We start from the raw sequence: 13,292 nt of genomic DNA, 5'->3' as shown, positions 1-13,292 counted from the left end.
TGTATACGTGCAGTGAACTTCGTTTCCAGTGGCACTTTTTGCCCTTTATCAAGCTGTATCTTCGCATTTGTATATTCAATTGCTTCTTCGCATTTCTAATGTACCAGGGCGAGTCAAATGAAAGTGAGCCTACCCACCCTGCGCAATTATGGTTCTGTTCATCATCTGCAAGGCCTGCGCGTAGCACACAGGCATCTCTCATTTACAAAAGTGACACGCAGGTGTGAGGATAAATGTTCTTTAATGCTCTCATACACTGGGTTGAACATGGTTGCGTGCCGTAATGGACTCTCCAGAAGTTGAGCAGCGTGGTGCCGTCAGGTTTTGACAGCTGAAGGTGTTTCCCAAAAAGAAATCAGTCACCGTATGGCTGCCGTGTACATGGAACATTGCATTTCATTGGCCACTGTGAAGCGTTGGAACAAACGGTTCAAAGAAGGTCGTGAAATTTGTAAAGACGACCCCAGACCGGGCCAAAGCCATCGTGCAATCACCCCTAACAATATTGCAAAAGTTGATGAGCTGATGAGACAAGAACGGAGGATAAGCACCGATGAACTGGCAGAGCGTGTGAACATCACTCATGGTTTGGTGCACGCCATAATTCATGAACATCTCGGTTATCGGTTCTTGTGTGCGCAATGGATGCACAAGATTTTGAACCACCGCCAGAATACGGGGAAGATCAGTGCTGTGTTTACTCATCTGATCCAGTATCACAATAAAGGTGACGATTTCTGGTCTGCAATTGTGATCGGAGACGAACCATCATGCCACTACTAAGAGCCTGAAACACGACAGCAAAGCTTACAATGGAAACATTCAAATTCACCTTCCCCAAAGAAAGCAAAAGCCGTCATTTCCACCAGTAAGGTGTTGGTGACTTTTATTTTTCGATCGTCGGGGGCCATTACTGATAGTATTTGCTAAATCTTGAGAGACTATCAATTGTTTCCGATATTGTGAAACGCCGGATCGGCTGCGTGTCGCAGTCAAGAACAAACTACGTGGAAAATTGACGAATGGGGTCATCTTGTTCCACGACAATGCCCGTTCCCACGTCGCTGATGTGGTTAATACAAAACTGGCAAAGTTCAAGCGGGAAACGGTGCAACATCCGCCACACAGCTCAGACCTGTAGCCTTGCGACTTCCACATTTTGGGGCAACCGAAAAAACAGCTCAAGGGAACCAGATTCGTCTCGGACGATGTCGTGAAAGTCAGTTGCAGACGTTTTGAAGGAGCGACCCAAGGAGCTTTATGAGACGGGAATTGCGCGACTCTTTAGTCATCGGGACAAATGTCTAAATGCTCATGGGGGCTACTTTTAATTAAAGTACCCCGTTTGTTATATATTCGCATTAGCTCACTTTCATTTGACTCGCCCTCGTATATTCTGCAGAACTCATGCTTTTTATACGTGGTCTCTGTTGCGACTATAATTTCGGTGCAATTACTCACGATACACGACCGGTGACAGCTGCTGCTGCGTAATACACTGGAACAAATGGAAGCGTCATTGAGATTTTCCACTGGCTATTGCATATGTACAAGAATGTAAACAAGGATCTTGAATGACAAAGTGTCATTAACATATTTGTCCTCAACTTGTTCATTTTATAGCCTTTACATTTTTCATATCAGCGGCATGCACTGCTTTGCTGGCTTCGAACTGATGTAGTTCTAAAGTTCGTGTGATATTATCTTTACTTATTAAATAGACAAAATACATGGAAGCATTGACATCAGTTATGTTGGGCACAATTTTTGGCACATACGAGTATATTCTTTTATGAAAAAATACATATTTTACTTGTATTGACAGTGCGTAGCGTTCAACAATTCGTTTGCAGCATCTTTGGCAATGGCAATGCAGTTATTATTCGTGTATTTGATCCCTAGGCAAATTGTTTAAGAGAAAGCTTTAGCTCGGGCCCAACTCCGACGTGGCCTATTCAGATACATGTAAAACGCAGAAACGGTTGTCTGAGATAACTCCTAAATCGCTTTTAATGAAATTTGTTGCATTTGAGAGAGTATGTTAAATTCTAGTGTCTGTTGGAAGCGGAATTTTGATTTAGGGCCTGAACTCTGTTTAAGATATTTAGAAAAATTCGAAAGTGCGAAAAAAGTAGAAGCACGAAGTTTAAATAATAATAGCTATGCATCAAGAACAGATATCGCGTTTCTGTAAACGGCATCCATTACACTATTCAAAGCGGACAAATTCGATAAGTAAATGTGTATCTTACGTGAATTGGTTATGTTATGTATACCATACAAAGCGGACAAATTCGATATGTCAATGTGTATCTTACGTGAATTGGTTATGTTATGTACAAGGGTTCTGCAAAAGCCATATTTCCATAATACTTAATTTTTTAGACTCATGTGTAACATATCAATTTTGTCCGCTGTAGATGTACTATTATGTGCAATTCACAGAATTGTGATATCAATTATCATTGCTGATTTACAGAGTTGTATACTTGTTTCGTTTACTGAAAATTTTCGATTTTTGCCACTTTTCAATGAAATATTGACGACCTAAATCGAAAATTCGAAACAAGCAGTCACTAGAATTTAAGTTTTTCTTTTAAATTCAACAAACCTCGTCAAATTCGGAGCAGTGGTTGCCGAGAAAAACGAATTCTCCTCATACATGTATTTAGATAGGAGCATCCGACCTAATGTTTCCTCTTAAGGAGGAGGTCCACCTGCAACGTGAGCCCCCCCCGAACGAAATTTCTGGCTACGCCACTGCGTACACCACACTTGTCTGACCGATTCTAGAAGACGCCATTATAATGTGGCTCCCCTTCACAAGTAGCAGTATCAATATGTTTGAAAACGAGCAGCGCAAAGCGATGACATTTATTTTAAACTGCTATTGACGCCTTGATTCTCCGGCAGAATGGCTATGCCGTGCAGGTTTGCCCTCACTCCAATGTCGAGCTAAAATTCACTGCCTGAAGTTTCTATATACGCTACTGCAAAACGTTTTTAAGATAGACCACACAAGATACGTCTAAACTAAACGAACCAGGCACCTACGTCATAAACATGATCTCACACTCCAATAATATTCGTGCAACAACGATATATTCTATTATTCTTTTCTACCTAGACGCATTCGGGAATGGAATTTCCTTGATGATTTCTTTGAGCTGTTACATAACTCACATAATATGTGCTCATCAGCCTGATGTCATAGTATGTGTTTGTGTCCTCCATATGATATTATGTTTTTTCTATTGGCAAGCTTGTCAATACTCGCATTCATACTTACCATTGTACGTATACAAATATTTTTTCTTATTTGTACTTGTTTAGCATATCTGCCCCTGAGAATTACTACTATTACTGCATTTTTCTGTACTCCACTCCTGTAATAACCCTGTCAAAGGGTGACAGTACGCTGAAATAAATAAATAAATAAATAAATAAATAAATAAATAAATAAATATTATTAAATAAAAAATAAATAAATAAATAAATGTAATCGTATCATAAGTATCCAACAAGAAGTGACACCAAAGACAACATACGGGAATTTACTTGTACTTACTAATTGAATTAAAGAAAGGATAAATGAATAGGAATTCAGTGGATGAAAAAAACAACTTGCCGAAGGTGGAGAACAATCCCACGTCTTCGCATTACACGTGCCCGTAATGCGAAGACGAAACGACGGCATTTTCCCTACTACGTCATGCGTCCTAATAAGATCGTAGTGTTGACATGTAAAACACAAAAAAAATAAATTGTCAACACGTCATTATACGTCCAACACGTTATACGTCCAAAATTATTAAAGGCAGTGCGATTCTCCTCGTACTCTTTTTACACGAGGAGCGACGCGCGATAGAAGTTACGTGTGCAGTGACGCCGTCCCGTTGTAAACTCCAACTCGCTCAGGAAGACTTTTGTATTTCATTGGCTTCAACTGATGGCGGAATCCAGTTCCTACTTTCTTCTTTTTCGATATTATTGTAGCTCTCAGATAGGCTCCCCTCACGAACTAGTTGCTTAGTCGTCACTTTTCCTTGTTCCAAATCTTGGACAGCATTCGTGCGCCAATGATGTGCCTGGTCAATTCCGTCAGTATTCGGGTTGGTGCCCATGTTTGAGAGAAAGCTCATTCCGGGGTTAATTTCTTTCTTTTCTCACTGGCCACCAAGTAACGTGCCTGGAATTCCGGTGACCAAGCAAAATCGTAGTGCATCGCCATGCAGACCAAATAATAAGCTAAAATTATGATTATGGAGCAGTGGTTAGGCATCTTTCACTCTCATTCATATCGGGCCAGAAATGCAAGTAGCGGGCGTTCAAAGACAGAAAGTTCAGGTGATTTGCTCCCAACCATTATTACAGCGAAGCTGTGTATGGCTCCGGTTCCGTGTACTTTTGTTCCCCGTTAACGAAAACTATCATCATTCTTTTTTTGGAATCAGGTGTACAACAGACAGAACAGCATACGTTTAATTAACTAATTTTTCCTCCGCCGTAATGGCCCTCAAGTGAGGGCTACAGTATTCCTAAATAAATAAATAAATAAATAAATAAATAAATAAATAAATAAATAAGCTCAAAAAAGCACCAAACCACGTAATCGATGACGAGGCGCTCGTGACAGCAACGCGAAGTACGTAGAGCTTCCCGCAAACGTTTGCCGGTAAAGATTACTGCTGCGCAAGCTGCCGTGGCAACGCCAGCTTTCAGTGGGGGTTGTGACGTCCCTAGTCGTTCGCATATACAATAACCAGCCTAGCAACCAATTTTAATGTTGTTGCCGCATCTCTAGGGGTGGTGGCGTGCTGTAAAACGTATGATTACTCTCATTTCTACCACTATTCTAACATAGCACTACTCCCGTTACTCTAAAGCCATAAAGCATTGCATACCACCATCATCAGACCTAGTGGTGCTTTTCAACAGCTTCGCTGGTCATCCACCTTGACAGAGTGGAATGGCTCATTCATTTTATTTAAAAAAAGAACTGATTTCGATAAAGTGAAGCTTGTAATTTTTCAGATCAGAGACATTACCTGCTGCCTTTAAATTGTTCACACCCCGAAAAGAAGACCACGGTGAGTTGCTCTATATTTCGTGTCCACCTTGGTTATCTTGTTTGTCCAGTTGAAATTAAATTTCGAATGGGTTACGCATTCACTGTTCAGAACAAAGTAAAATGACAGTGAGGAGCAGACAAACAATAACTACATTGACGAGAGCACAGAATGTTTCACGTTTCCCTTCCGTCTGAACTACGAAGACCCATTGTTCACTGTACTTCACTGCTGTGCAAACTGTGTAAATCTACCATGAGGCCCTCCTTTAGGAATAGATAAAGTTTTAAGTAGTTATAGCCGAGTTCAAAAGTGTAGGTGGGCATATGATTTTGCTAATTTTGTTCCTATTGGAGTACGAAAGTATTTTATAAAAAAATGAATGATGGTTATCTGAGTACCATGTTGCTAGCGTTATTTCTTGCTCCATTGAGATCTGGGAACTTGTTCTTATGATTCCTTCCTAGGTCTTGTTGACCTTATTGCCTCGGGCGTAGTTCGAAGCTAAGCGAGAAGCGATTTTTAACGTTAACGGGTAGCAGGGGGGTGTTGCCTTATGAAGCCTCTCACTTTTTTGTCTCTTAAATAGCAATTTACGTTGGTAGACGGAACCAGTAGGCTATTCTAGTTTTGTTATATCAGGCATGTTTACAAGATGGCATGTACGGTTCCTTCCGTAAAGGTAGCTTTTGTGTTGAGTATTCTTCGTCATCACTCGCCTGACGTAGTGCCTTGACGCCATGTTTACGGTGAGGTTGTCTTTAAACATGATCGCACAAAACTGATATTTGCAGTAATGACAGTGTTACCTACTGAAAAAGAAAGTTTAGAATCTAGTTCGTTATTGTTAGTGTTAATATCTCGCAATCGCTAGAACATTAATTACATTTTAAATGTTCTCCACGAAGGGATCTGGAGCAAATTCGCTGAGTATCTAAGACTATAAGGTACGACTAAAGAACACGTTGATATATCCGATATTACCCATTTTGTTGAAAGAAATTCTGCAGGAGCCTTACGTACTTTTTTTACAATAATAATCCGTGCCCCTCGAGAGACATTTTGATGAAGACTGGCACTGATGCCTTCACTGGTGTTCTAAAAAAAGATCGTAAACATATCATGAAAAAGAGGGTTTCATTTTTCCACTCGTTCGCTCTTTACAGAATGGTTAAACTGAACGAACAGTACTCTTGTATTGTTTAATTATTATATATCTACGTAAATGAAAGCTAGCGTGCTACTAAAGAAAGGTAGGGCCGTTTATAAAGCTGCTTTATGCTTAAAGATATCAAGAAAAGAAAATAGGTGGAATCTGTTGGAGATTATTGTCAATGTAAGCGAATAGCCCGAACGAACGAACGAACGAACAAACGAACGAGAGAGATAGCTAGCAAAAATAAAGAAGACGAACGTTTCCCTTTCCGAGTCCGACTACCGACGATCGACCATCGATCTACCATCAAACACTTACCACCAAACAACCACAAAATGGAATGAAAAAAAAAATGAATGATAGTTATGCGTTTTAAAACACCTGATCCTATGGTAATGTTTTGGTGTTATAAGAGCATTTCACTGTGACACTGATGCAATGGTATATAAGATACAAACCATGATGATAGCTTAAAACTATCCTTCTGCATGCTTATTCTGCCTCACTAATAAGTATAATGTACGCATTGGAGCTTCCTCTGCAAAAATCTTCAATGAGCTCTTTGGTATAAATAAGTACGTTCCACAGATCATCCTTGCTTCTGGTCATATTTTAAAGCACATTGTCACTCTATGTGGCAGAGGAAAGTGATGCTACCATTGTGTTATACGTGATTTTTGTCATAACGTGGAGCAAATACAACGTTCAATGGGGTCTGAATACCTTCGTTTTCTGCCTTTAAGTTGCAGCGTACTTATGCAGTGCAACACAACAAAAAAATCTTTAAAAGTTTTCAAACCCTAAAGGGTCACTAACATTCCTCTCCTTTATTGTATAGAGCACAAACAACATTCAAGTTGCGTGTATTCAGCGACTTCATATGTTAGTCACAACTGTTTCGTATTGGGGTAAGCAGGATCTCTAAAAAATAATCTGGAATTTTATTTCCCCGTGTCTTTATTTCGGACAAAAGTCACACTACTATACGTTGGCCGGAAGGTTTCTTCAAGCTGTGTTTCGAGACAATAACATTGCAATAACGCAGTGATATACTGCAGGATTTGTTATCAGTTTCAACCTGGTGCCTCTTATTTGTGGCGGCGAATCTGGAAAATCTAGGCTGTCTCGCATAGCAATAATATCGAACAGATCTTTTCATTTTTGATGACAATACACGTATTTGTGCATTATGATGCAAATGCGCCTTATTGGCTACTGTTTACATCCTATGACCTGATTAGTATAAGGTAGTTAAACTGCATGAAAATGAGTCTTCAATTTTGACATGCTCGCTATAGAGAATATTTTGCTTCAGTCACCTTCGCTAAATTGGGCTGCATCTCTTTAATCTTTTCGTTTTATTTTAACAACTTCAGTGCCGCCAAACCACAAACAAGTAAATGCTAAGAGATACTCTGGACGGGTGATGGAAAAGCATAACTGCTGCTTTAGTAGTGGAACACATTGAGTGTGCTCTGCTTGCCGCGGTCTGCCACTACTTTTGGCGTGATCTTTCAAAACTATGTAATAATTCTTAAGGAGGAAGAAAGTACTTCATCATGCCGTATCTATGTAAAATAATGAATGTCAATGGGGTACTCTTAAATGCTCTAAATAGTGAGGGCGTTGTAAATGCAACAGTTTCATTTTCGCACTCCTTGTGAATGATGGAGTGAACACTACAATGGTGACCATTCTGCAACTTGTTCGCTGACTGGTTTGCTTACATCTTTTGCTATTTCAGAGTGACGGCGCTGTCAGAACATGCTCCTTCATATGCAAAACAGAAAAGGCCCGCTTCTTAGTCGTCGAGGAAAAGGGGACGCCCTGTGTGGTAAGGCAACGTATATATGATTAGATAAGGTAATCTCTCAAAGATGACTGATCTTTCACTGCATGGAAGTTGCGCACGGCATCTATAACAGCTTTGTAAGACGATGGCCTAGCCCTAAGTGTAGGGGAAGAGATTGTTCATTTTCTTCATTGCGCTACACACCTGTCAAGAATGAAACTTTTTTGTGCTAGAGAGTATATATCCATAAAATGAAGATTCGATTCACAGACCTACCGCTTCTTTCAAAAGTAGTAAAAAAATTATAGTTGTCCACTTGTAAGCCTAAGCAGCTGTTAAGACGTAAATTGGAGAACTTGTGGCTTTGGAAACGAGCCGGAATATGGAAGGTCAGTTTAAGCTGTGCCTCGCCAGTACCGAGATATTTTTGTCGCAGTAGGAATATCTTTGTCATTCGGGTGGAACTTGCAATCTTCATCCTCAGAAAGCACTTTACAGTAAGCATTGTTTTAGAGCTTTATTGACTGCGGAGGTAAAATCAAATGAAATTGTGAAGCGCGTGTGTGAAGCGATTCCTAGACATATAAACATATACCAGAGAATATTTACCTCGACCAGCATCCACAAGGCACAGCATGATCCGTGCTTTTTCCATGCTGAAGCCAGAGGACCTGATTACACTTAGATCTTGAGCCCCGCATCTCTCACTTTCTTTTTCGGCTCTTCTGTGCGTTTCTAATGGCAGCTTTTCATATTCTGGTTCCAGGCAAATCTCTGTGTTATTTGCATTGATGTGGCTTTTTGTGCGGTGCACGCGTGACCTCTTCCTTTTAAAAATACCTGTGACGTTGGCATTGTTGGAAGCGGGAGAGGCTCCAGTAGAGAATATTAGCACACGGGAAGAATTATGATTAATTTTTGGCCGCTTTGCTTCGGCTACCTCCCCTTTAGAGAAGGCTGCCTCAATGAAGTCGTGCACCTAGTTTTGCCACGTTTGGATCAATTTGTACTCACTCTGTTTGTGGTGCTTTCTAATCAGATTGCTTTGTCTATTCATCCATGCAGATTTCTGTATGCTGCTCCATTGACAGAGACTAATAATATATATCTTTATGCAGGGCAGCCGGGGCAAACGAGGTGTTTGTATCGGCAGGATATGCCGAAGGCTACCATCGGTTACAACGTTGTCCGCAGCTTCGAAAAAGGGGAGCAAGACGCGCCAATCTCAGACAAAAACTACCCCAACGGTTTTTTTAATTGCAAGTTCTTTGGCGCATAAGCCTAATGGTACGCCTTCCTTCTACGTCACGGAAGGGGGCAGTTCTGCCTATCGTAGCGGATCCACAACCCCGTTGGAAGGTAGTTCGGAAAGTCTCGCTGCATTACGGAAACTTAGCACTGAGACCAAAGCACGCTTATATTCTACGGTCGCTGCGAGCATATCTGCAGGTAGGTCATTCAGTTCAGATTCACGGGTGCATTTTACTACAAGAGAAAAGATTTTCTTCGAACAGCAGGGCTCAGATACTGACGGTGGACATGCAGCAAGCGCTAAAAAATTCACACCTAAAACAGAGGCAAACAAAGAAGCATATGCACGCACGCAAGAATACGCAGAAAATTCAACGATGGCACCAGCGACCAAGGATACTTCCACACAAGGTACAATTAAATTCAAAGTTAAAGTCACATTGGTAGAGCCTCACCTCGGCGAAAAACGGCTGATGGAGTCAAATGACTCAGTCAAATCTATGCTTGGTACAATGCCTTCTATTAGGAGGCAGCCACTGAGGAATTCTGATATTGGAGACGAACGAGGAGTAGATCAAAAAGCAGACCTTCTCTGTCATAAAACCAGCAGTGAAAACTTTGTTCGGTCATTAAGACCAAAAATATATTACACTACTTCTACGGTCTGTCCTACCAGCGAATCAGAGAGTACGTTATCCACTGTATTATCAGAAGCCTCACAGTTTTCGAATGCCGTCACTAACCACAGCAGCGCTACGGCTTCCCGTCATATTGCGAAAGGAACGTCTGATGACGACATGGCTGGAACACTTACTACTGAAGTGTTAACTATTCAGACCGCTCCTGTTGATGATCAGGAGGAAACAAAAGCAGAGGAGCAGCAAACAACATCAGCAGCTAGAAAAGCAGACGCTGGGATGAATTCAAAAGAAGGAAGTGATACATTTATCGCGAAGTCCGCCACTCCAGTATCGAGGACGGAAGAAAGACATGAAATGTCGCCGGAAAATGCCCTACTTATTAGGTCTACCTTAGCGTATCATGCAGAAATCGTGCCTGCCGCGAGTACGCCAATGTTGATCACCCCACGCTTCGTTACGACATCGACTGCATCATTTCGCGGAATCGACTTTGCACACAAGCATCGGGCTGAAACCGCGCATCAAAACGCTTCCCAAATTGCAGAGCGTGAACGCTTTCGCAGAATTTTGACTTTTCTTGTGGATCAAACACGGCCTATGGGGAACTTCAGAGCCACCCAAGTCACCACAACACTTGATGCGGAGGTCGATGCACCTTTCATACCAGACACCAAATTAGCTGCGACAGACATCTTCGTAGCGCCGTTTGCGCAGACAACCTCGGCCGATCGAAATCACCTTGGTGCCTTAGAAGCAACGATGAAGGGCCGAGAACCCTTCATTGTTTTTACTGACTTTTTTCAGAAGTTCGCAACTCGATCAATGACTAATTCAACCGCTCCGCCGACTCAGGATAACATACGTTCGTTCGGTAAGTGAGCTCCTGATTGGTTGATTGCAAATTGGTGGACGGCTTCATGGACAGCTGAAGACACTATCGGAGTCCACCAGCAGTTTCCTCACTAGTTCAGAGAACACGCATTAGAGGGCCAAGAGGGCAACCTTAGCCTCGAGCCAATATTTCAAAGTGCGACCCTTTCTTCGTGTGAGCCCTTAGGCACAGGCGGTTGTGAAACGTTGTCTCGAAGCGGTTGCTTCCATTGATCGCCTACTATTAATCGATTATCTTCCTGTGATGTCGTTGCCTTGTACGATGTTGACAGATTTAACATATCGAAAGAAAGGGAATATTACATGAGGTTCACGTCATGCCGATTGCATACGAAACAGCAGATATCTACGAGTGGTGTATGTTATCTGACAAAATCTTTGTTATAAAATATGCTCATATTTCTCAAAATTTTGTGACAGAAAGCAGTTCTTGTTCATCGTGACGCTTGTTTCAGTACGGCTAATTGTCATTACAGCAATATTTTAAGCAAAATACTCCAGAAAAGGTGTGGCTTGTGCATCCGTCCATTCGTTTGTCCCATTACACTAACGAAGACGATTGTCGTAATGAACGTGTTTTTGCCGTCACCAAGCCGCTTGGTCATCTCCATTTTCAGCATCGCCACAAGGCAAAAAAAAAGTAAATAAACATTTGTTCCCAGCCTGCACCACTTAGTTGGGAAGCGTCGTCATTAAACCAATGGGTATCTTGTACTTCGGCGCCCTCACCAGCAAGTTATCGCGCAAGGTCAGTTTTTTATTATTGGATGTAGAACAAAACAATAATTTTGTAGTGAAAACATGGCTACACAGTCACTAATGGCCGAGCTGAACATACAGATGCCTCCAACAAGTGTGTGAGCCGCTATCGAGTGGGAAGCTCGAGCGGCACTTAGAGTGCGGCCACTCATGTAGACAAGTAACGAGAAACAATCGCAGCATCCGAGATCAGCAGCGTATCCGAAACCAAGATATTGAAAGCCACGGTGCAGTCGCTAGTCTCAAAATGTTACTGCAGATGAATCTAGACGGGTGCATTGTAACGCTGTTTTATAAGCTCTCAACGCCCAGGGAATCACAGGACTATTTCAGAGACGAGCTCTTTCTTAGGGTACTGTGCTAGAAGGCTAACTGTAATCTGTGCGAGTTGCCAATGCAGACTTCTCTCAGGACGTTACGTTCAGGGTTTCCTGTATGAACACTAGGTAGTCATTTGGCTGAATGATTATATAATGCGATTATATTTCGAGTGCGGCTTTGTATGCACGCAGGTGAAAAAAAAGAAGCTATTGAAGTTCAAAGAGGCGGATTTTATTATTTAATCTGCGTAATAAAAAACAGAGCGAACAGAAGGAAAACGAGGAGCAAGATGCACAACCAGAAGTCTTTTGTCTGTTCCTTTTCATACGCTCTCGCTTCTATGGGCAGTATTTCGCTCTATGCGTACACGCACAACTAAGCAAGGTTCTCCGAAAAGGGTTCGTGCGTTTCCGTTCTGATTTCAGTCCATATGCGCTAGTGCGTCTAAAGATGCTGGTGATTCAGATGGAAGTGTACCGGCACCTATGTGGACGAATGGTAGTACTGTGTTTGTGCAAACGCCACCTTAAAGCTTCACATAGACTAAATGGACAAAAGAAGATATTAAAAATCATGAGCTAGCAAGTGTGCCAAAACTAAGGACTAAGGAGAGCGCTATACAACACGTGTGTATAAATTATTGTAATATGGGGGCGCTATAACTTAAAACTATTCCAAACTTTCCTGTTCCAATTCTGCAATCAGCCCTTCGCAATTGGTCAAAAACTTTTTAGAACCACCCCCACTTCACCTGTCTGTCACGCTACGTCACGAAAACCACCATAGCTCCCCATCTGATATGACATGTGCACACTGATTATGCATGATTTGACTGAACAAAAGAAAAGCAGTCATTTCTGATTCGACGCCTTTTCGCCATTAGCATTCGGCTTTTGGTGAAAAGTTTTCGCGCTGCACTCGCTTCACCTGCCTGTGACGCGACGTCACAAAACCGCAAAAACTCACCGCGTCAAAGTGACGCGTATGCGTGAAAGATTCATTAATATGCCGAACAAAACTGAACTTTCTTCTGAACAGCCGCAGGCTGCCCCATTCCGAAAAGGAATAAAAGAGGGCTGCCGCCGATCGCGCAAGCACTGGTTACTCGCACCTGCCGGCTAGCTTGGGTTTATGTGCGTATAATAAACCTTTTTGCGTGGCCCTGTAAAGTTTTCGAACACTTTCGGCACGTTTGCGACCTCGTTCTGCCAACTAGTCTTTGCTGAGGATCCGTTTTCGCGTCATTCTTAAGCTTCTGTTGCATGCCGCCACGATTTTTGACCTGCCACCGCAAGCTAGGGAAGGAAAAACGCACCAACCGCATTCGCCGGCCCCAACCTCTTCATCCGGTTAACGATATTCAGTGCAGTGGCTAGGCCCCATCGAATCCCTCTCCACTTGAGCGTGCTCCT

At 42.1% G+C, this 13,292-nt stretch overlaps 1 protein-coding gene across 1 annotated transcript in view; it reads left to right on the top strand.

Annotated features, from left to right (window-relative positions):
• The window catches only part of LOC126525299 (uncharacterized), a 38,155-nt gene extending 26,946 nt beyond the window's left edge, over positions 1 to 11,209 (top strand). Inside the window, exons 6-8 of the mRNA XM_055067551.2 lie at positions 5,035 to 5,090; positions 7,970 to 8,059; positions 9,136 to 11,209. Coding sequence (XP_054923526.2) covers positions 9,646 to 10,788 — 1,143 coding nt within the window. The 5' untranslated portion in view covers positions 5,035 to 5,090; positions 7,970 to 8,059; positions 9,136 to 9,645 and the 3' untranslated portion in view covers positions 10,789 to 11,209. The remainder of the gene's footprint in view (positions 1 to 5,034; positions 5,091 to 7,969; positions 8,060 to 9,135) is intronic.
• The last annotated feature ends 2,083 nt before the right edge of the window (positions 11,210 to 13,292 follow it).

The sequence above is a fragment of the Dermacentor andersoni genome, chromosome 3 (genome assembly GCF_023375885.2).
Source record: "Dermacentor andersoni chromosome 3, qqDerAnde1_hic_scaffold, whole genome shotgun sequence".
NCBI classification, from domain to species: domain Eukaryota; kingdom Metazoa; phylum Arthropoda; class Arachnida; order Ixodida; family Ixodidae; genus Dermacentor; species Dermacentor andersoni.
Note: the sequence above shows the minus strand (reverse complement) of the source record. Positions and strands in the feature narration are given on the sequence as shown.